The sequence below is a fragment of the Erpetoichthys calabaricus genome, chromosome 2 (genome assembly GCF_900747795.2).
Source record: "Erpetoichthys calabaricus chromosome 2, fErpCal1.3, whole genome shotgun sequence".
Taxonomy (NCBI): Eukaryota; Metazoa; Chordata; class Cladistia; order Polypteriformes; family Polypteridae; genus Erpetoichthys; species Erpetoichthys calabaricus.
The window spans coordinates 255,199,716-255,225,293 of NC_041395.2; the positions used below are offsets into that span (position 1 = coordinate 255,199,716).

A 25,578-nucleotide genomic window follows, 5' to 3' on the forward strand; every position below is an offset into this window, starting at 1 on the left:
TGATACATATGTAACAATTACCGAGACAGACAGTAATCTCTTTCAAATGTATTTCGGGTTACCCAAGACCAGGGGTTGGCGAGCGAAGTGAGCAGGGGGCGGAGCCCCCTAGTATATATATATAATTATATATATATAAATATATATATAATTCAGGATAGGCTTCTCTGTTTGAAATTTCAGCACAGACAAAACGATCAGCAGTTAATAATTTTTTTTGCAAAGTAACCAATAAATGCATGTGAGGTAAACTCCATTTTTGAAGTTCTCTTGACTTAAACTTAGCCTTACAATATTTACATAATTCAGACATATCACCTATATCCATATATTCGATCTTTATTCACCTTTTTGAAATTTTTCTGAGTAATAATTTCTCTTTGTTTGCATTAATGCGCTGTTTACTTTCTTTGTTTTGACACTTTCAAATTTTACTGCTTTCATATTCTTTACCTTTATCTACATGTGTATCACGCCATTGTTTTTTTGAGCCTTTCGAATTCCACTGCTTTCATAATCTCTAACCTGCTCTGCATGTGTTATAGCACCAACGTTTTTGAACGTCTTTATGAAGTTGTCTTTTAATTCTGAGCCCAATTGGACATGCTTTTTTTCCAATTCCACTTATTCCGGACTGATTATTACTTTCCTTATTTTCTGAATTTGCACCTAGATTATTCTTTTTCTTTTTTGCATTTTTTAATCTCCAACGCTTTTGAGTCTCTTTTCTCCACGCTGCTCTTTCTTCTTTGCTTAGTTGTCGACGTTTCATCTATAACATATTGTCCTTATATGTTTTATATGTGCTGAGAGCCCTGGGTCTGTGTGTGCTTAAAGCCTTGACACGACTGAGTGTTTTGCTGCCCGTAGTCTTATTTGATATTGGTTGTAAGTAGGGTGTGTCTTGCAAGAATTTCATGTTCTATGTCCCCGCGAGACGGTCCTGGGTCAATCTCTTGGCACAAAGTCTTATGTTTAAGGTCCCCGCGAGACACTCTGTGGCCAATCTCTTTTGTCTCATGGGTCTTTTAAGTGTCTTCACGTCTCGTCTCCCTAGTCATTCTCTCCCAGGATTTTTTTTTATAAAAGAGATATATATACATACTGTACACAGAAACAAGACATTTTATAAATGAGGCTGAGTCTCAGTACTTTAGCAAAGCCAGCTGTATTCATTGTGAAACAGGAACAGCAAGGTTATTTATTGTATCGGGATCTACCATGCTACTATACACATACAAAACAAACAGGCAATGTCAGGGCCAAGTTATAATGTTCCCTGCTTTACCCATCAGGCAACCGGTGCTTTGCGTGTGTCAGTGGTCAGCTTGTAGTGGTTTCTGTGGCACTGTGAACCTGCGGTTGCCTCAGCGACAGACAAGCAACTGTCAACAGCCCCAGCAGTCATGCTTCTGCATGTCATCCCATTGGGGAAGGTCTCACAAAATAAAGAGACATATGGTAAGATCCTTGAATGATGAAGTATAACTATTAAAAACATTTTAGTAGCAATCAGAAATTACAGATTAATTACATGAACAAACAATTCTTATAGTGATCATTCATTTTCTCAGAAGAAATATGAAATGCTCATCTTCATCTCTTGTACACTTTGGCTGGATTGAGGACAACATTCTGGAAAATTCAATTGATTTGGCATATGCACTTAATTATACTTTATGTTTCTATTTCATATCAACTGCTGTAAATGAGAATACAGCAGTGATTTACATTATTCTACAGTAAGATGACCTTTATTAAAAACAAGCCTCATTTTGATATCCTTCATATGTATTGAAAGCAAATAATTTATGTGAGTTACAGGTCTAAAATGAACACAAAGTAAGGTTGTCTGTGAATTTCTACTCTCCTATGAATTACATTTTTTATATCAATTTGCATCATTCACAGAATCAGTCAGCTCAATATGTTTTAACTTCCTGCTACATAATGAATTACACCATGCAAAATGCCTGCACTGCTCTGCAGCGGTCTGCTATGTTATCCCATGCAGCTTAGGATGTTGTCAGAATATGCTGTAGTGAAATCAGAGAAAAATGAAAATGACTGAATGAATGAATTCTCTTAATTAATAAGCTATTACAAAAAGAAAAAATAGTAAAGACAGAAAAAACAAATGCTAATCTAACTATCACAAGTAAAATCACAAAAACATGTACTAGTATATTAAAATGTAGTCATTTAAGTAATATGAAATGAATTTGTTTTGAGTTGGGATGCAATCAAAATCTCAGAAAACTTCTATCTAAGGAGATCTTTATGAACAATCGTATAAATTCCAATGCCATTGGACTATATATGAACAGAAAGGCTGGTGTACAGATGCTGGCAGAGACCAAAATATTCAGGGTTCTTGCTTGTTAATACTGTCTAGATATATATATATATATATCTTTTAATTTTATTTTCCAAAACCAGAATATTACCGTGGCATTAGTTTATAAAATTAAACAGCTCATTACAATTGCTTTCAGGCATCCAGAAAACAGTTGTGCACAGTAGCATGAATCTTAATTACAGCATGTGGTCTCTGTTTCTCTTATTCCTTAACCATCCACTTTACAGCACCTGAACGCTAGCTCAGTCTACACGTGAAGTAGAGTTTAAATGTATATATTCATGAACAGCTTCTCCAGATACTTTAGTTTCATCCTTCAATACAAAGACATTCACTTAGGGTAGGTTGACTAAATTAGCAGGAGTGAGTTTGTGCTGCTTTGTGCATGAGTATGCCTTGTAAAGGTCTGGAGAACTGTTCAGGATTGGGTGCTTCTTTTTGTATTAATAAAATAAATGAATGAATAAACAGCATGGGCAGCTGGCCTCAAAAAGCATACAAAGCGGTCTGTATGGTGGGATCAGACCGGCTATCTGGTAAATTCTGTGTTGTGGTTCTGATAGTACTAGCAGTGCTGCTATGTTGCTGCTCAGGATTATGCTGCTTTGACTTTAGATACACAAAACACTACATGTAGACAACTATGTGACACAATGCTCTTACGAATAAGACTCAAAACTATTATAAAACTGAAAATGTATTTTTTCTTTTCTGCACAATTCAAGTAAGTTATAGATTCCAAAACAGTTTAAAAAGACATTCATATGCTTTGTGTACACTTACATTTTTCCTGCTTTCACAAAACATTCTGAATTTACTTTTGAAAATTATCAGTCAGCATCTTAGTTCCTGTTTCTTCCTACATCTTTTCATCCTTAATTAACTGTACATACTGTAAGTTGCAAGAGTAATAAAATCACAAGTGAAGTTAATATAGGCCACATATGGAACTATATGAAATATGCTCCTGTACATAATCAACATAAAATGGTTCAACTTCACGCAGAAAGTGACAGCAACATGATCACTGCGCTCACCTCGACCGTATGTGTTTGTAGATATGTCTCTCTTCCTTAACATAGACAAGCAAAGTTTTTACAGCAAGGGAAGATACTGTATAACACACCTACTCATTCGCTGCTGAAGGGATACTTGGTAACTTGCAGCATCAGTGCAGGAGGAGGGCTAGTGAGATATTTTTACCACAGAGAAACAGCAGTGAAAAGTGTGTTTAACATCATTTAATGAAAACGTAGATAAATGGACAGAAAAAAACTACACAGGAAGCTCATAAGTTCACCTCGCTTATGTTTTCTATCTAAAAGTAAAGCAGCTGAAATGGCTGGCAGGCATAGCAGATTAAAATAAAAGGAATTATCAGGGTCATAAATAAGCAGAATGCTGTAGCTTTACACTAAATGGAAAGTGTCAGGGAAACCTACTGGACATTCTTACCCAGATTTTGTCACCAAGTGTATGTAATATTTTCCCTAATTGATATATTGCATGATATTATAGAAGGTATGAGCAACCACATTTGTTAATAGGGAATATGCTAATTAGTGTGTTGATTACTGAAGTAGTTATAGTTACATATCTGTCTGAGTGACTACTTATGCAATATATAGCAAGCTATTCTTTACCACAAGATTGTGTAAATCTGGCTCTTGTCTAAAGTGATGAACAAACAGTAGCATACAGCTGTTTGTATCTTCCTATTTTTGCCCGCTGCTTTAAAGTTTAAAGATTTTGAGGTGTGTTGCCAACACAACAAACGTCTCTACATTTGGATGTTTATTTATCAGGTTCAGGAAGGGGTTGTAGAGACTTTAATATTAGAGTTAAGTATCAAAGTTTTCAAGATGATTCTGACCGGATTATAAAGTTGCCAAAGTAACTGTTGCTTTGATCAAAGTGAAGACTTAAATCTTTGGTTGAAAAAATTAATGGTAGTACTCAAGTTGGTTGGGTGGGGGGTGAGGGATTTGTCTGGGGTAGGCTGTTTTCGACCTCTCATACAGACAACAGCTAAATAATTTAATAAATGGTTACCAATTTCACTTCTCCACACAACAAACAGAATGAGCTATATGAACATGACATAACAAAAGACACACAATGAAAATTTATTTGTGCAATTCTTCTAAACTGTATGAGTAAAAGGAAAATAAAGAATTCAGCATGTTAGAATACATGTCAGCCGATACCATTAAATCAAAGTCATACTACATATTGAATTCCTATTATGGAAAAAAAGATACCAGATGATGCTTTTAATGCTCATACCATATTTTTAATGAAGGTGCACAAATGTCAGTTCACAGGTCTGCAAAATTAATGTCATAAAAAATGTTTTAATTGTGAAAAGTTGTTCTTATTTGCATTCATGAACACAAACAATATATAATTAGGTTTCCATAATATTACATTTAAGTACAAAATTGAAAGATTTGCTAAAATTTAACAATTTACAACATTTATTAATGTAAACAACATTATTCTAAATCAATTTTAACATGGTAAATACTTAGTATAATATGCTTAAACATATATGTAAAGAAAATAACAATACATGTCCATTGACTTGCATATAAATTCTCTAATTTTTGTCACGTCTTTGTTTTTGTTGACGTAGAAGTGCTGGTACGGAGTTTCAGTGAGTATCGGCCTACTTCAGGCACTCGTTTTAATCAAACTGCAGCCTGAGCGCATTCAAATAATGAAAAACTCTGGTTATGATAGATTATAAAATCAGTTACAGCATGTCAAGTATGACAACAGTGTTTTCTGAAGGTGATAACACAATAATTTCAAGTGGAAAATGTTACTTAATTTAACTTTTTATTACTGGAGTCTGTTTAGTTAATTGTGTCATGTAATTTATCATAGTATGTATTGCATCACACTTACAAGCCAGATTACTGCACATATTTGACAATAAATATATTAAATAAAACAGATTAAAAACTCAAGGTTTTTTATTGGGTAAAGACCAAAAACAGCATTTAGTATGTACATGCCATGGATAACAGGGAGCACTGTGGAGCCACCCCAAAACACAGGTGTCTTGCTAAAAAGGATAAAAGTATTATATTTAAAAAAGGTGCCTTCATTATTAATTAAATGTAAATGAGACACATGAACTAATGGAGTAACAAAAAATACCCAAACATAAAAACAATAAATTCTGATGCATGTTAAGGCCTATCACCCTGTTTATCAGGTGGGGCAGCCTACATGCGGGACTGGAACTCCGTATATTCAGTATGACGTGCAGATATGGTCAAGAGGTTTAGTTGTTTGGTTAAACATGAGAATGGGCAATATATGTGATATAAACAACTTTTGTAAATATTTGATTATTGATTCTAGCATATCAGAAACAGCTGCTCTCCTGGGGTTTCCATGCAGTACAGTGTAAAATGTATGGAGAATGGTCTTAACACATGATAAGAGGACTCAAGCTGGATTATGTTGGTTTGAAAATGTTATAATGTATATATGTGTATGTGGTTAGTAGTATATAATGTATTGCTACTAAGAATATGCACTAAGAGAGGACCAAAATCATGAAAATTAACTTCATTATGTAGTAAAAGTTGCTCTTTTAGTTAACAAGATTTGGTCTTATTTAGTAATTTGACCTTGACAAGTCAGAGAAGGAAAATGAGAGAAGAGCAAAAACAAAATTTCAAAATTATGAGAGACAGAATAAAGTGTAAAACAAAACATTCCCCACCTGCACCCTGAATAAAAAGGAAACTCAAGACTATTTTGTAAGAGTGGAGCCAGATCCCACAATTCTTGATGTACAGTATTTGCTACTACTGTATTTTTCTACAGCTGTGAAGTGCTTTGGATCTGGCTTGCTTTTACTCCCCATTTCCCCCTTTAATTATATCAATTTATAAATACCCTACAGGTTTTGTTCACTTTTAATTTAAAATGTATTTTTGTGTATTATGCCCTGTAATGGGCTGTGTCCCATCCATGTTTGGTTCCTGCCTTTCTTCCTTGGTGCTGGTATAGGCTGTCTAGTCCAGCAACTCTGGAGTGAAAGCTCAGGAATGAACCTCTGGATAGAGATGTTTATGGTTTCTACACTGTATGGAAATATGGCAGTAGAATGGTGCTACGTTACAACTTTGATACTACATGTTCTTCCCATTTCTCCATGGGTTTTTTCATGGGTATTCAGGTTCCTCTCTACATTTCAAAGTTAAGCATGTTACATTTATTGGTATATAGCATGGGTGTACAACATCCTGCTATAGACTGGGGTCTTATCCAGATATGATATGACAGTGGTGCAGAGCTGGACTAAGCAGATTTAGTAACTTAATGAATGAATGATTGTTTTACTGGTGTAATATATAAAAGTTTCACTGTCTTGTGTATTCTTTCAAACGTTTTGACTGTTTCAGCCTTCGATTGCTGATGTACACATGTGTAAAGTTTAACAAGTAGCCACTGCTGTTTTACATCCATTATCCTTGTTGCCCAAGTTATGCCCTTTAGTTGCTGGCTTTTTCATAAAATGAATGCAGCACACACTACAGAAAAAAGAAATAACAAATAAGAAAATGAAAGATATTAGAATAACGTGCTACATTATAACGGAAAATACAAACCTTTATTAATTTCCTGCAATAGTAAATCACACATTATAGTATCTTTGTGACTACAGAATGGCATCTGAAAATGCTGTACTAGTTAAACAAGGAAGTCGGGGACAGGAGTGAAACTGCTGGTAAGAAATACCTGCATTCTGTTCAGGAAGGAGGACTGAGACCATTCATGTTATACACTGAATCATTGCCAGTTAAATAAATTACTATTCAATACTTTATGTCTTTATCATCTCCAAACTCTAATTTACTCAAGAGTATGACTAGAATGCAGGATCATTCATCCTGTCATTTTCATAATCCGTGTTTGTATTCACCTCGATGCTGCAACATCGCACCGTGTCAGCCTTGCTTTGATGCTTCCCCGAGTGTGTTGATTTTTTGTATTAGAATGTAATAACGCTTCCGAACCATCCACCCTTTCGGTAGCACCGGGTGAAGGCACGAATAACCGTTGACGCTATGCGGTTATAAGCACAATGGTGATCATCACTGTCGTAGTATGACCCCAAGTCCAGGAGTCAGGTGGCATACTAGCTGTAAGCGTTTTCGTGCGTATTAACGCGCAATCTGTTGGTTCCCTGGAGATGTGATGAATTGCAGTGGGTGTGCACTGGGGGCACGAAGTAAGGGGCAAATGAGTCATGCTTTATAATAAGCTTCGTGGAGCCTGTGCATCACCAGTCATGACGGGGGCTCTGCTGTAGAGGGGGCCGGCGGGGGAGACGCAGAAAACGGGTTAGTAAAAGCGCTACGAATCATATTAAGTCGCTTCATTCTGGTATCTTGTCTCCCAAACGGATAGCAGGATACCCTCGACAGAATACGTTACAGTCCCCACCCTTAACTGCCGGGTCGCCGTCTTGTCACCAACAGAGCCGTGCAAGATGTAAGCGCTGCCGCCCTCCCCCATCCCCAAGTCTCATCTTTGCTCCTTATGTTTATTACAGCCGAAGATATATATTTTTTATGAATGGGTTCTTATGGGAGGGAAAAGCTCTCACCAGATCATGATGTCAACGCATAGTGAATGAAATACTCCCACTTGATACAAAGATGGTGGGGGGTGAGAAAAGGCAAAAAAAAAAAAAAAAGCTGACAGCATCTTAGCTCAACAGAAGATTCCCCCTCCCCAATAGCTGACGAAATTCCCTCTATTCACTACTGAGTGAGGGAGAGAGAGAGAGAGAGAGAGAGAGAAAACCCGTAGACTCCGGATTTCAGAGAGAAGCCGCAGTCCAGGCAGAGGAGGAGAAGGAGGTGCAAGGGGACTGCGAGCAGTGCCCGAGGAAGCCCACGGCAGATCGTGCGGAAGAGACGCAATTAAAGGCGCTTCCTGGATATGCGATCGTGATGTTCTGTTTCTGTCTGCAGAGCTCCTTCTTGAAGCTGCAGGCCCTGGAAGTTGACCTGTGCTCCACGTTTCTGCCGTCGCAGGAGGACAGTGCCCAGGGACAGAACCACAAGGAGCCGAGCCTACCACCTGGACGCGGTGGCAGGGAAGCTGAGGGCAGTCCGGCGGGTAAGTCGCATACTTGTTACTCTGATTTTACTTCTGTCCGTGTCATTTTTTATGTGCCTTCTTGCAGTACTTAGCTAATTCATGAACCGGTTTCATACGTCCGTGTTTGTCACGCAGTATCTGCTTCCCTTGTTTTGAAGGTGTGCGTTATACATCTGTCAGTGCGAAACGAATCGAATGCATCTCGGACATATGGGGAATTTTTGATTGACAGTGTCATCTGTAAGACTTGCTAAGCTTCTGATATTTAGGATTGATGATAGCCACGGCTGTCTGATCTACTCACATGGGGCTTACCTGAAGAGACTGGGATGCAGACTCCTAAAACCAATGTTTATGCCTACTTACGCACTTGAGCCTCAGTCTCCCAGCAAATGGGAATGCCTTGTCAGCTCACGAGTTTCTCTCTGTCATTTTGATATCCAGTAGTTGCGTCACAGCTCTTTACTTCTGTATAATTTCCTCATTTGTCTCATTGTTTTATGTTTTTTGGTTTATATATTTATCACATTTTCTCATTTGTTTAATTACTTTATGTTCTTGATTTATGTATCACATTTTCTGTTTGTTCTATTTGTTTTGTCAGAGCAATGCCAATGTGTTTTTCCTTTCATTGATTTCAAATTATTGCACCATCAGGGAGGTAGTGAGGGTGAGTATAACCCAGTTTCAATGCTTTCAATTAAATCTGCCTTGCTTTGACCTTTCATGTTCCAACAAATAGCTCAGTTTCCCGGTGCCAGATACACATTTTGCTTCCCTCAAGGTCTGGCCTATTTTTTGCTCTATTATCTCTTCATGCATAGCGCAATACTCTCGTTTTCAGTGCATTTAATGTCTGCACAAGTAAAAGTTGCTGAGCTGGCCTGGTTTGTGCAGGCAGTATTTTTATTAAAGGCAATAATATGTCATGTTTTATTAATAGAAAGGGCTAATGTGGCAGACGTGGTATTTTAAGCAAACCTTTGTTGTTTCTGATCACTTTAACATATGGTGGTCCATATTTCTGATGGAATACTAAAATTACTGAATATTATATAAGCAACAAGAAATACTTAAAACATAATTATTACTAAGCCGTATCATCTGCTCATACATTCAAAGAGCTGGTTTATTCTGTAAGCAACAAGAAATAATTAAAATATCGCTATTACTAAGCCATATCATACCATACCTAACAAAATAACACAATCATTTCTTGTACTTTGTTTTGTTTTACTTAACATCAGTTCCTCTTTATTTGCTTTGAATACTTTAATTCTTTTTATTCATTATTAGTATTGGAGGTTAGAAATAAAGTATGCTCACTCCAGTGCACAAAACATGAATGACTCATTGCAGCATACATTTTATTGAGCAATCAAATGTTCACAGCCAAGAAATGAATTGTGGATGCAGTAGTTATGAGGCCTCTGAAGGACAAGACTGTCTAAGCTTCCTTGTTATACTGTATATTTGTAGATTGGGTGAAGATATAAGTTATTCAACAGCAGGCTGCAGAAGGAGGTGGGGTGGGCATTGAGGAAGCTAAATATTTTTGTCTGTTGTCAGCGTGAGAAGACTCCCAAATGGAAGTCAGCGTGGCCTTACAGTAAATTGTGAGGTGAAGCTGGTGCTTCAGCAAACATTCCAGCTCTTGTTGCTCATGATACAAGATGCTCTACAAGATGACATGAAGGGAGGGAAAGTGGAACGGAAGGTTGTGTTAGTAAATTGAATAGGTTGCATCACAGGACAGACAAAAGTGATGTTTGAAAATGAAAATGCAAGGGACCATACGGCAGAGTATGGTCATATGGTGGATACAGTAAAGATGCCAGGACAGAATATTTTTCAAATGGGCTCAAAAGATGCAGTGGTGTCACTCAAGTGGATGCCGATGCAGTGTAAAGTTGGATATTACAAGTGGAGTTGTGTTGAGAAAAAGTTGGAAAGCTCCACTCTTTAAATTACTTGTTAAAAGTAAGTAAGGATAAAGACACAGATTTAGTGGTGGAATCAAAAATAAGACGCACCTAGAAAAAGGTCTGCAAAGCAATCCTTGATTCAGTTAATGGAGTCTGGAATTAATGAGAAAGGCTTATGCAAGTTGCAGGGCATATGTGAGTAAAGTGTCAGCAATGAAGACAGAAGCAAAGTTAAAATCAAGGATGAAAATGGTCTGATTACTATGGAAAGATTCATGGACAGAAATACACGTAAAGATTTCAGGGAAAGATAAGTTGTGACAGTCATAGGATGAGAACAAAGAGGGTGAATCATTTTGGACCTGTGGGGCAGAAGGTGAAGAATGACTGAGTAAAGAGATGTCCTGTGATGGAAACGGTGGAGATGAGATAAAAGAAAAGTATTAAAGAGCATCTGAATGAAAGTAATAGTATCACATGACAAGAGTGAGGTTCACTACTAAGGATTTTAAAGACTATGGAAAGAAGACCAAGGAAATTTGTAAACTTGGAAAGTGACCTAGCCTGGGTGGTTGTTAAATGATGATCTCCTGTACAAATATTTTTATTACAGAATCTGATTTTTAGGTTTTCAGGGCCTTACACACCTGCAAAGTATGCTCAGCATGGTACTTGCAAGGCTTATTTGGTACATGCACTGTTTAAGACAGCGGTGTCTTTTCTCCTTATAATCCATTTCAGGGCATTATCAAGCAGCATGTGTGCCTTTTGAGATGACAGTTCTTAAAGTTTTGGTCTCTAATTTACCAATGGTAAATTTGACAGGTTGGTGTAATATTTGCATAAGCAGTGTTGCTGCAGGTGAATTCACATATTTGTGCTATTTGCCATAAGATTATTTAGTGCACACATATGCTATACCATACCAAAACAATGAGGTGCCAGTATACTATGGTAGCAGCAGTTTACTTAAGTCCAAAAATTGACCAGCTGGGTAAATTCAATTTTTATGTGAAACCATTTGCAGGCTATATATGACCTATAGACTAAGGAGCATCACAGACTCAGATCTTGTTTTTTAAATAAGTGACACAGTGTGAATGACAAGAAGTGTTCCTTACTAGAAGTACAACATTTCTAAATGGTCATGCTCAGTGTGAAAGATAAAATAGCTAATTGTTTTCTTGTAATGGTCTTTATGATGAAGCATTCTATATAGAAGCAGATTTTGTTGTATGTTTCTAAAACATGAGAGTTACTGATTCATGCATAACTTAATTTTGGATTGTACAGTTCACATTCACAGTGATACTTTTAATGGCCCATTCACACCTAAGAGTTTTTCTAGCGTTTTAGCTCCTGATCAGAATGCTCCTAAACTACTTGTCAGGTTATTTGTCATTGTTTTCAATGACCCTATTCAAACCTAAGCGTTTTTAACAGCGAGTGGTTTAGAAAATACCTGCTTGCAGTGGTTTTCTAGCATTTTCAGCCCAATGCTTGTTCCGTTGAAACTGGTGGTAATGCACATAAAACACTTGTTTCAAACAAATTACAGGAAGTCACTGTCTTTTACTGGGTAAGTCAGGAGTGAAGCAGCTCATTGAAAGTAGGAAAAAAATACAGATGCCATTGTGCACACACTTGAATTGGTCTTCTAATGACAGCTGTTGAGGGACACATTAAGGTATGGAGCTTGCAGTCAAGTGACAAGAAATCAACAGTAGTTATAGGTATACATTTGGTTTTAATCAGGTTAAAGTTTAGTACATATATTTTTAAAAATAGGCAGAGTGATAGTGTTGACCTCTGTATCACAGTTTAAACTATCTATGATTTGCATGTGCCTGTGCAATTCTGGATTGATAGGCATTATTGAGCGTGTTGAGCTGAGTGTTATTACCTGTTTTAACACTGAATATTTAAAATGTGTCCGTAATAACTTCTAAGTTAAGAAAATATGTTTAGCCCTTCATAATGTAAATAACATCCATCCCCTTTTTCCATGCTCAGTCTAAGCCCTTGGGTGAACACTGACACTGAACCACTAGAACACACTGTTTTAAAATACCTATAGCAAATAACTTATCAAATTTAAACAGATAATTAATACATTTCTGTCACTGGATTGCATACAGCACTCTCTTTTCTGCTTGGCTGTGCAACTGAATCCCTGAAAATGATCTGCACACCGTCCACCATGTGTTCTTCCTACCTTACACCCAATGCTGCTGTAATATTTACTGGCTTGCAGTGACCCTAAACTGGACAGATTAAATTTAGCCCTCAGCACATGTAGGATTAAATGTATACAAGTACAATGTATGTTAAAGATCTTTTAAGTTGATTACCGCTGTGTATGATAACACTTTCCTCACCGTCTGTTACTAGAGGACTGGTTCATGTACTTACATGATGTTGCACTGACATTAGCAGGCAATTTTTTGTTCACTTATCACCACTTAACTGCTTACATGTTTATCGATACCCGTGTGTAATCCACATCATAGAGAATCCAAAATTGTCCTCACGACACCCTTAGCTGAAGAAGAGGATGAACCCAATTTGTGCGATCACAATGCTGACAACATTTGGTTTTCAGTATTGTGATCACCAGAATTAAAAGCACTAAAGTCATAAGAGATGTTCTTGAAGCATAACAATCACTTCACGACACAACATCTCACAACATACCAAATGGAAAAGATGTTAATTATATATTCCTTGCAAAATGTTTCTTTGAAAATGTTGGGAAGATGTTTGAAAAACGCTTGAAAAGTGCTTGGATTATGACATGAAAAAGCTTGAAAAGCCAATCAAACACTGGAAATTTACAACACTGAAGTGTGAATGGGCCCTGATGCTGTATACTGTCTGTCTTGGTATTCTGTTGATAATGTTAGTGGGCTTACATTTACTGAATGAATTTTGCCTACATTTTTTTAGTTTCTTCTAAAAATCATGCAGGTACAGGGTTTATGTAGAGCAGTTTATCATGTGACAGTTGAAAGTATTAGGTTGTTGTAATGTGACAGAAATGCATTCATGTCGTAAGAGCTTTCTTAAAACAGCAAATTGAGAGTTAATAGAACAGGTATCTTACAACATTAGTCATTTCATAGGTGGCATTAGCAACTACTTCTGGATTAAATTACAATTAGTTTGCTTTTTTGCAGAGGCACTTCCATCCGTAAGAGTCTTGCAACATGAAAGCGATAGCACTGCTGAAGAGAACCAATCTCCAAGGACCAGCCAGCTCCTACACCATATCACTGATGGTGACAATCCTCTTCCATCCCCTCGCTGTCCTAGCCTTACACAAAGCCAGAGGTTTAACATGGATCCAGAATTAGCTCCTTCACCACCTTGTTCTCAGCAATTTATAATGTAAGACTCTGAACATTTTATCTTTAAAAGTGCAACCAATTGTATATATTATATTAGTCTATATTAATTTTCTTGTAGCATTTATAAAACTGTAATTTACCAGGAACTTACAATCTTCAGTGAGTGACCAAATTTAGAGCTATTTCAAAATCAGAACTTATCTGCACTGCTTTTTATAGTAGTCAAAGTACAGTTAGTTGCAAACCTGCTTAACCCATTCAAGATTTGTAGGGAGGCAAAGATCTGCCGGCAGCCCTGGGCATAATGTAGAGAACTGCCCTGGACATGGTGTCAGTCCACTGCAAAGCCCACTCCAACACTCATAGGGACAGCTTAAAGTGACCATTTAACTTGCATATCTGTGCGATGTGCAAGGAAAATCAAGCTTCCAGGGGAAAACACATGGCGATATGGGGAAAATATGCAAGCTCAACATGGACAGTGTATGAGTACAGGATTCAGGCCCGGGGCTTTCGATATATGAGGCAGCAGCACTACACACTGTACCCCCATGGTACCCCAGTCAAAATACAGCAGTGCTAACTTTGTATATTAGTATACATGTAAGGTAGTGCAGTTTCCTTTAGATAGAAGAAAGCAACCTGAACTTTATACTGATGGCTACCCGAGTCATTTTTTATGTTTTCTTTACGTGTTTATATTTTTGCCTTTCATTCTGCAGCATTTTTGCAAATGAACAAACAAACATAGCATTTTCACAGCAATAGTAATACTTACAATTCAGTGCATAATAGGAATTCTGTTATCTTTTTCTCCATTTATAATAGTCTGATTACAGTGTAGTAGATTTTAGAAATTGTAAAGGCTTTTAATATTATATTGCATATATACACAGCTATGGTAATTTTGTGTATTTTTTATTCTCAATTTTTTCATACTAAGGATTATGTATCCACATGAATTATAATGCACAGAAAAATAAATGTGTGCATCTTTCATCATTTTATTATATATGTATGTATTCTAAATGAATGCCTTATAGTAAAAGCAGATTAATAGATAAATGCATTTTTTGCTATACTGACATCAAGAAAGCCTTGGTATCTCTTATTAAAAGCCTGTTCCATACAGATAGTCTGTAGTTTCTCACCACCGTGATTCATAGCCCTCTAAAGCACTACTACAGTTCTTTTACAAAGGCATATTAGGAGAGTCTTTTTGTACATTCACACCTAAAGCTCATTGTTTGTTTTCTGTGATAAACTGAATGCTTAATACTCACACATTATTTCTTTGTAGGGCACGTGGACTTGTTAGTGCAAGCTCCTCAGAGGATGCAAAGGAATCTACTACAGTAGCGATGCTAACAAAGCATATCCAGAACCTGAAGAAGAAAATTAGGAAATATGAAGAACAATTTGAACAGGAAAGGAACTATAGGGTAAGAAATACACCAAATTTACTTAGTTGAAATGTATTATAATAATAATAAATATTATTATTATTATTATTACTTAAAAGCTGCTAGACAACTTTGACTGAATATAGCTTTATATGTTTTTTTTTAATTTTATTGAATTTATTAAAATCAAAAAACATTCCATACAAGCAAGTCTAGTTTTACAAAACTAGGTTCAAAACAAATCAACTCCCACCTCTGAAAAAGAGAGCTAGGCCAACAGAAAAAAACTTTAATAGTTGGAAAAATAAATAAATAGAATAAAAAAGGGAAGAGAATCTGCTTCCTCAATTTAAATGCTTATTCTAAAATGTCATTGATTAGATTCTGCCAGGTTTTTAAGAAGTTTTGTACAGATCCCCTAAGTTAGAATTTGATTTTTTCCAATATCAGATAACATATAACATCAGTTACCCACTGACTGAAAAGAGGCGAGTTAGGATTCTTCCAGTTGAGCAAGATAAGTCTACGTGCCAATAGTGAAGTAAACACAATTACAGTTTGTCGTTCTCCACTTTATGCCCATCAGGAAGTACACCAAACACAGCTGTTAGTGGATTAGGAGGGATTGTGACTCCAAGGTGTCTGAAAGGCTTTGAAGATTTTAGTCCAAAATGATATTAATTTGGTACACATCCAAAAAATGTGGCCTAGTGAGGCTGGAGCTTGATTGCTACGTTCGCAGGTTGGATCTTGCACTGGAAACATTTTGGACAATTTTAAACAAGACAGATGCGCTCGATATGTAATTTTAAGTTGAACAATTATATGCATTGTGCATATGGAGCTCGAGTGAATTCTGTGCATGGCTATTTTCCACTACTTTTCTGAAATGTTAAGTAAGAGATCCTTTTCCCACTGTACTCTGGGATCTTTGAAAGGGAGGGACTTTAAAAGGTTTTTATGTATTGCAGAAATGGATTCTGAGTCCTCAAGATTAATATTTTTTCCAGAATAGAGTTTGGTGGGAGGTGAGGAAAATTGGGCAGGTTTTGTTTAACAAAGTTTCTAATTTGGATGGAAGTGAAAGAAATGTGTTGCTAGAAAGTTACTTTTGGAGTGTAATTGTTTGCTGGATGCAAAGTTATTGTCTATGTACAGGTTTCTAAGTGATTTAATTCCGAATGTTTCCAGACATTAAAAACTGTGTATGTTTGAGAGGATGGAAAAAGGTGGTTATCATGCAGTGGTCCCAGAGATAAAAGCTTCTCTGTCTTGAAGTACTTCCTACATTGGTTCCATATTCTAAATGAGTGAAGCCCAATTGGGTTGTTAGCATATTGGCAATAACTTGTACTTATTGGGGTACAAAGCAAGGAATATAAAGAAGTACTGCAGGATTTTATTTCTATTGTGGACCAAGCCTGTGTATGTTAATTTATTTGTCTCAATGTTCCGATTTTTATTGCTTGTATATTTGCCGCCCAGTAATAAAACTGAAAGTTAGGCAGAGCCATGCCACCTTCTGCCTTAAGTCATTGTAGGGTCGCCCCTTTGGATGCGTAGATGTTTTGAATTCCAAAAAAATTAGGGTATGATTGAATCTAATTTCTTAAAAGATGATTTATTGATATATATTGGAATGTTTTGAAATAGGAAAAGAAGCTGAGGTTATGATTGATCTAACTTCTTAAAAAATGATTTATTAATATATGTTGGAATGTTTTGAAATGGAAAAAGAAGCTTACAACAATTAATAATTATCATTACTGTAAAATTCATAAAATTATTAGATGTTCAATATTAAATATATATTCAGTGATCCCTCCTCGATCACGGGGGTTGCGGCTGCGGCTTTGTCTGCAGAGGCAGCCTCTCCGTGCAGGTTCATGCTGGCCAAGTTGAACCTTTTCTTGAATTTTTCAAACCAGCCCTTGCTGGCAGTAAATTCACTTTTCTTGCTGGGGGATTCAACAGAAGTTCCAGGTTGAAGGACGTCGTCTAGAGCATCCCCGGCATCCACAAACCTATCATGAAGTTGCTTGGCCTTCTCTCGGATGATATTGGTGTCCAAGGGGATGTTCTTCTTCCGGCAGTCTTCAATCCAAATCTCTAAAGCAGATTCCATCCGGACTACTGCCTTATTACGTCCACTTACAACTTGTTTCACGCCCTGGTTAAAGGACACTGCGGCCGTAGATCTTATATTCTTTTCCTCCTTTTTAATATAATGAACCGTGGACTCATTGGTGCCATAATGGCGTCCTGCAGCGGCATAGCTGTACCCTTCCTTCAACATATCCAAAACTTTTACCTTTTCGGCAATCGTTAGCATCTTCCATTGGCGCTTGGGCATGGCCCCTGAAGCAGTAGCAGGAGCAGATTGTTTTGGAGCCATAATGAAGGGCTTGACTATGCACAAAGATAAACAAAAGAGCACAAAAGTTAACTCTTTACACAGAGAAACATGTTGATGCTGAATGAGCGAGACGAGATTTCCAGGTTAACGCAAAGCGGAATCGAATTCTGCGCTCCGTAACTGATCCAATCAGCACCCAGGAACTTAACTGCGTGTTCTGATTGGGTAGCTTCTCAGCCATCCGCCAATAGCGTCACTTGTATGAAATCAACTGGGCAAACCAACTGATGAAGAATGTACCAGAAATAAAAAGACCCATTGTCTGTAGAAATCTGCGAAGCAGCGAAAAATCTGTGATATATATTTAGATATGCTTACATATAAAAATCCACGATAGAGTGAAGCCGCAAAAGTCGAAGCGCAATATAGCGAGGGATTACTGTATATATATATTTTAGTTATGCAACAATGCTTCTGTAGATGTAATTTGCGTCATACTCTTTCGCTCTAATATTGGCAAATTATAAAATGTTCTCCACAACAGTTTGAAAATTCTGGGTTAATCAAATATACAGTTGCAAAAGTAAAGACTTTCAGAAAAGTCCTTAAACATAAAGCATTTTTCTTTCTTAAGTTTTGGCAGTGTGAGCAATGAAGTATTGTACATTTGTAATTTTAAAATTTCATTCATTTTGAAACAAAAGTGAAATGCAAAAGCAGATATTACAACGATGCTAGCACAAGTAAATGAATAACAGTGCAGCCTGCACATGTCAGTCTGATAAGATGTTTTGAAAAGAGACCCTGGTCAGAATTTTGAATTGTGCTAAATCCCTCTTTTGAAATAAAGCAGATCATTAGATGTCATTCTGAAATTTGCTTTAAAATATTTGACTTCCATCTGCTGTAAATTGATTTACATCTATTTTGAAAAGTGCTAAAACAAGTATTTAAAGAAAATTAAAGCATGTAAATCAGCAGTAAAGTGTACAGAAGCCAAGTTTATTTGTCATGCAAAAGAATGTAAATCTAAGATTTTCATCTATTCATCCAGCCACCCATATAGTGAACTCTTTTAGTGTAACTTTAGGTTTGGAATAAACCATATTCAATGCAAGGGGGAATTTAACCTAAGATGGAGCAGGAAGCAATCACAGGTGTCACTGATGTTACATACTATATTTTTTATGCTGGGTCAATTTGATTTGACTTGTAACTTGATGCACATATTTTTAAATGTGGGAAGATAATTTAATACAAAATTGTTTTTTTTCTTTACTTCAGACATAAAATATAATTCTTTGTGTTGATTTCAGATTTGTGCTAGTCATTTTCCAAAGAAACTATGTATAAAAATAGTGACAGTGGATCTGTCAGGTTCACGATGCTGTGCTCACCTGGGGCCTCATGAATAAATGGTGCGTACGCACAAAAATGTTGCATATGCCCATTTACGCACTCAAAAACTAAAGTTGGCGTAAAGCCACACACATTTTCACGGCAACCTCACACCATGCATACACACATTTCTGCTCAGTTTTGTGAACAGGTGGCACCCAGCGTCAAAGCAGTGTTACCGTTTCTGTGTCATTTCACTTTTTTTTTTAGATTCACATCCACGACATAGGCTTCAAATACACCAAAATTAATTGCGTATCATTTACAAATTTAAGGCACTTGTTTGTAATTATTCTGTAACAATATAATGGTGCATGGAATGGCCAATCTATTCCAAATACCATAGCTGCTATAGCGTTGTTACTCTCAGTGCACCCTCAGAGTATTTTAACCCATTCTATCTGTGTGTGGTATCACAGCTGCACAGCATCTGATCAGAAAGCTCTTCAGTTGGTTGTGTCAAGAATGCAGAGGATTATCAGGATACAGCTTCCAGCCCTGGAGGACATTTACAGCACACGTTGCCTCAGGAAAGCCACCAGCATCTGTGTAGATTCCACTAACCCATGCCACAGTCTATTTGAACTTCTCCCATCTGGCAAACGCTTCAGAGCTTTTCCTGCATGGACCTCGAGGCTCAGAGACAGTTTCATCCCAAGAGTTATAAACGCACTCAATCAGTCCATCAAGTGCTCCCGATAGAATTGTTTGTACTTATAATTATAATTACCTCACTGTAAACTTGCACTAAAACTGTAATATTTCACAGGCTAAACCACTTTATGAACCATTTGCACTATCTGCACTATATGTACACATATATTGAACGTATGCTTTCAAATTGTTCGTTTTTAATTGTTTTTTTTATTATATTATTATTTTAATTATTTCATAGGAAAATAAGTTTATGGAGCAGTTGCATATTGAATCTCATTGCACCATAGAATGACAATAAAGGAATACAGTTCAATTCAAGAGAGCACATTTTTACAAATGTTTATGACTGGCTTCTAAATTGATTTAGATTTCCAAGAGCTATCCTTCTGGAGCTGTGTGCTGTTAGAATACTAGGATGTATACTTGATATCATTTTTATGATGAAATGCATTAAAGTATGTACATATGTTACATTTTACAGATACATTGTTAACTTCATTTAAATAATGTATATTGGTAATAATTAAACACGTGTGAGCACGGTGGCGCAGTGGTAGCAATAAGCTGGTGCCCTGTCCTGGGATTGTTGATGCCATGCGCTGTATGCTTGATGGGACTGGCCCAACCCTGGATAGATAGATGGATGGAATAATTAAACATGTATAACAAATATTTTTCAATGTTCCTTAAAGTTTTTGAAGAATTGGCATTCTAAGCTTACAGCTGATTTTACATTTATTACAGACGGTTACTGTGTGGTGATTGGCTGCGTGAAGAAAGAAAACTGAAGGATGGGAATTGGTGGTTGGAACATTTGACACACAGTACTGCTGCAATAAATTATTCTATCTTGCAGGAGGCCGGAACAATCCCTGGATGGACCACTGGCCACTTGCTACCAATACACCACTGTGCCCCCACATGTTTAATACATGCTTTAATGCATTTCATTATGAAAATAATGTCAAGTATATGTCTTAGTATTCTATAGTGTTCAGTGATCTATATGAATGTAATGTATTCTGTGTGGCGATCACTGCCTGCATGTGTCTGTTGGTGTAAGAGAAAGCCCATTTAAGAAGCACATACTGATTAATGACTGGGTCAGGGAACACTTAGAATACGAAGCATTTAACATGCTACTTTAGTTACAATGGGAGTTGAGAAACTCTAGTAATTTAAACATTGACTTTAAGGTGAAGTTTATGAAGTTCTACTTTAATGACAAAATAAACATCAAGATTAAATTGGGAATATCGAGATTAAAGTCAACATTTCAACTTTTTTTTCTTCACTGTGGCCCAAATATGTTTCCGTACGACACTCAGACTCTTGCCTTTTCATGTCACTTTGGACACCTGACCATTTTTTTTATTTCTGGCATTGTGCAACTTTCTGAACTTGAACATTTGAGTAACCCTCCACTAATTTCCTTTTGTTGCTCATATCACTGCCTAAGCCACCAAACTGTATGTTTTTCCTTATCTCCACTTCACTGAGCAGAACCTCCACTTCACATCGGTGAAATTCTTCTTTTTTACACGTGTTTTTGCCTTTGTATTTTAACAAAATACAAATGTTTAGCTACCATTTCTGACAAATTAAAGTGCAAAAAGTATTTGTCCAGTTTTTTTCCAGGATTTCAGTCAAAATCTAATATTTTATAAAGTGAATCTGGGTGAACATTTAATTTGTTGAATTTATTCAATGAACAAAGTTATCCAGCACCAGCTGGCACTGTGAGTTAAATCTCAGTTAAAGTGATCATCACAGGTAGCTGAATGAATACAATCTGGCTTTTCTACAGGCAGCCCAATATAAACCGCACTTATTTTGACCTTTACCATCAGAATGAAGTTCCCAGTACAAATGTCCAACAAACACATGATGCCATGTACAAAAGAAATTCTGTAACAGATCAGATGTTGGAATCACACAGTTTGGAAAGGGCCGCAAAGAAATCTGTAAGGCTCTGTAACAGTTGTTGTCCCACCTTCAGCCAGTCAGCTTTAAACTCCACCTCTGATATCATAAAAAAGTAACTTTTAAATTCAAGGCACACAACTTCACATTTTTAGTAAGACTGAAAAAAAAGGTTACTTTTTAAATTGAAACTTTAGCAGATTTTTTATATGCAAGCTCAAAGGATTTTACAAGCAATTTTGTAATAATGGAAAAGGCTTTTTTTATTTCAAACGAGATTTTGCATGGTTTTCCGTACACTTCCTGGTTAGTGATACAGGCACTGAGTTTAAAGTTTGATTGATTTCTGAAAGAAAAAGGAACAACAGCAACCTAACAATATTAGATCAGTCCCACTGAAACAAATTGAGAGCTGAAATCTTCAAAAAATAAAATGCTTGAAAGAGCAGTGAATCTTTAAAGGAGTGGCCAGCCTACTAAAACATTCTAAAAAATACCCCAAAAGCTGCAGGCTTTTCTTCCCCCCGCAAAGGTTAGTGCTCCACAATCAGACACTAATATCTAGTAGCAAGGCAACCACTGCTAACCAAGAACTTAAATGCCTATGTCGTATTTGTCATGAAGAACTTGGATGATCCCAAGCCTTTTTTTCAAGAATATTCTATGGACAGATGAGGCAAGTTACACTTTCGGGATGACATTGGTCCCCTTAGTTTGGATGGAAACTGACCATAGCATTCCACAGTAAGGACACCATACAAAAAGACAAATTTGGGGGTGGTAGTGTGGCGGTGTGGGGGATGCATTATTGCCTTTAGAACCTGAATGACAGGCTATAATTGAAGGAAGCATGAATTCCACTCTGTATCAGAAAGTTCTTAAGGAAAATACCTGGTCATTTGGCTATGAGCTAGAGCTGAAGCTTAAGCATCAGCATCTCTGAGTCCAGCTCTGAGACAATAATCGCAAACTCAAAAGCAAGTCCAGATATGAAGAGTCAAGAACCACTGGCCTAGTCAAAGTTCAGACTTAAACCCAATATGAATGCTGTGGTCGGACCTCAAAAATCTACTAACATTTCTGCAAGGAAGAGTCAGCTACAATTCTTTCACAGCAATTTGAAAAAACTGATACAGAATTATAGGAATTGTCTGGTTGTAGTCAGTACAGTTAAAGGTGGTGCAGCCTGTTAAGTATAGGAGGCAATTACTTTTTCATTCTGTGCCAGCTCCTGTTTGATAACTTTGTTAATTCGATAAATAAGTAAAATGTTATATTTAAGTGCTCAGGTATACTTAATACAAAATTAGATTTTGGTTGAAGACCTGAAAGCATTCTGTGTAAAAAATGTGCAATAACAGAGGAAATCAGGATGGAACAAGAACTTTTCACATCTGCTAATCTGTGAACCTGTGACCATGAAACGTATCAACTGATTTTGGCAAAATATTAAAGTGCCCTCACTAATTATGTCAAATGAGAATCAGGCAAACCAAAAGAAAACATCAGAATTGAGGGTTATGTGTTTGTGAGGAACGTCTTAGTTGTCCTAAATTTCTTTTGATGAATTTCTGTTATATTCTTCTAAAAGGTGTTCCAAATATTTGAAATCTGTGTGACTGCTTTATTACAAGTTTTTACAATTGACATTCCTTAAATGTGCCATTGAAGAAGAACCGGTTATTCTGCATACACTAGTAATTTAAACTAGTGAGTTATCCATCTAATTTTATTAGTAACAGCTCTATTCTGTTTCTGAAGGAATATTTTTGTTGTTGTCTTGCAAAAGATAATCTCATATGTTCAATTAACAATGTGCCAATGTAATGACTTTGTCAAACAGCCTTCTCACAACGACAAGACGGCACATCCAGAAATTATGAAGCTGATGAATGATCTTGCCAAATCTCGTAAACAGTTAAAAGGTACTGTATTCTCTGTGACTGAGCCTGTTATTCTAGTAATTAGAGCATGATGAAGTTGTGTTCTTCATCACACGTCATATATTTATACTTCAGAATATAAAGTGATCAATCACTACATTATTTCTCAAAGCAAAGATTATTTTTTGATACTGTTATTTGATAAAGTACTAGTTGAATAAAATTATCCACAGAATTTAAAATTATTTTTCTGAGAATGTTTTTTCTCATTCACAAACAGGAAGCATTGTGTTAACTGTACCTCCACTTCACTATTTTGACACTTTTCACCTCTGATTATATTGCTCATATTATTTGTGTACATCTCTTTATGTTTTTTATTTGTTGCTTTTTTCCATTCTTGCTATTTGTTTTATACATTTCAAAGCATTTCTGTAATGGTTTTTGGTGTTTGAAATGCAATTGGTTGATCTATGGGAAAACCTTTTTATTGCTCTTGGCTCAGTGCCTGGTTGATAATTGACCATATCTGTCACTGTTGCTATAAAAGTTAACGAAGTGGAAGAAATATTTGCATTTTTGCAACTATTCAGTATGTTGTCCATATATTCAAAAATTAGACTTTCACATTGATACAAATACTAATTTATATCACTTCAACTATACTCATTAGCTTCTGAAATTCATCAATACTTGATACTGAGCAAATTCAGATTTTTATTCCACTGTGAGGTGTGTCCTTCCAGTTACCCAGTGATAGACATCACTCTTTGTTCGATCTAAAGCCTCGCACAGAAATTTTACAAAATAAATTTGCATTTATTGTTTTCCTTTGCATTGACCCCCACATTTTGAGATTTCTGATCTCTGGCCCTCAAGATTTTTCCACAATATATTTGCAAGTTGTTCAAAATGGCATACAGACAACAAAGTCTTTATCAACATTGATACTGCTTACATTACTGTTATATTTTACTCATAATCAATTTATAAATTATTCAAAAAATTCTATTACCTTCAGCATTTTTCAGACTTAGTTATGTGATGCATTTACTATTTTATAGTCTTCTTGGGCACCATTTTTGAGTATTACTGTGTATTGTACCATTATCACTTTAAACATCATGTAGCCACGTTTTTTCCAAAATTACCAAAGTTCAGCAGCTCTAACATAAAAATGGGATTCAACAAAAGCCTGAGGCGCTGAAATGACAGACAAAATATCTTCGTTTTTAAAAGTTTTAGTTAAAATTCAAAGTAAAACAGTTCACACAAAAAAGAGAAAATTGAAATGGCAAAAAAAGGAAAAATTCTTGTTAAGAAAAGTTCTGTTCAAAGCTTAAATCTGTTCAAATTTCAAATCGCTACAAATCACTTCAAAACGTATCTGAACCATTTCAAAACGGTCAGAAAACTGTATGCCTATCCTATTTCTAAGTTGAAAATGGGTCTTTTAAGCCCCTGAGTACTGGGACCTGTTATAAACAACAACAACTGATTCAATTCACACACAGTATCTCAGTTATAGCAAGAAAGTTCTTTCTTTTACTAACTTACAGGGGGAAAAGACTGTACCATTGTCTATGACTATGAAAGAAATTTATATTCTATTCAAATTAAGCAAACACTAATATGAGTTTAACTCAAAGCTTTAACTTACATTTCTGGCCCCTACTTGGCTGTGCAGGAGCAGAGACAATTACTATACTTTACTTCGATATGAGCCAATTAACTTTACTTTTACATTAACTATTGTTTTCAAATCATTAGCAATAACACTGCAAACAAGCATTTAAAAATTTCTTGGAGCAGGCACAGTTTATTCACAGGTCTTTCCAGTGTGCTAGTTTTGGTCTGCACGCAAACTCTTCTGACTGCACCTTTGGCATCTGGCATAGTCTTGATGACTCGACCCATTACCCAGGAACTGCACGGTGTTTAGCTTCTTCTGGCATTGCAGCTTTGTTGACTGTTTCACCAACTCTCAGTATTCCATCTTGTATAATCGGGTCAAGTTTATAGATTTGACTCTTCTTTTTTACACAAGCCTTCTTCTTTAGAGCCTTTAATTCTTCTGGAAATTCTTGCTGTTGACTGAGACGTAAAAGCTCTGTTTCAGCTTTAGCCAAGTCTTCTAGAGAAATTGGGCTTGCAGCAGTATCTCTTTAAATTTGAGGAACCAAGCCATTGATTTC

The 25,578-nt window shown here is 36.4% G+C and overlaps 1 protein-coding gene across 4 annotated transcripts in view; it reads left to right on the forward strand.

Annotated features, from left to right (window-relative positions):
- The window catches only part of fam13c (family with sequence similarity 13 member C), a 156,310-nt gene that overhangs the window by 106,335 nt on the left and 24,397 nt on the right, over nucleotides 1–25,578 (forward strand). For 3 of the 4 annotated variants that reach the window (XM_051923143.1, XM_051923142.1, XM_028795397.2), the window contains exons 12-16: nucleotides 8,362–8,509; nucleotides 9,096–9,161; nucleotides 13,593–13,803; nucleotides 15,064–15,205; nucleotides 23,344–23,425. In XM_051923143.1, coding sequence (XP_051779103.1) covers nucleotides 8,362–8,509; nucleotides 9,096–9,161; nucleotides 13,593–13,803; nucleotides 15,064–15,205; nucleotides 23,344–23,425 — 649 coding nt within the window. The remainder of the gene's footprint in view (nucleotides 1–8,361; nucleotides 8,510–9,095; nucleotides 9,162–13,592; nucleotides 13,804–15,063; nucleotides 15,206–23,343; nucleotides 23,426–25,578) is intronic. The other variant, XM_028795398.2, reaches the window with a different exon arrangement.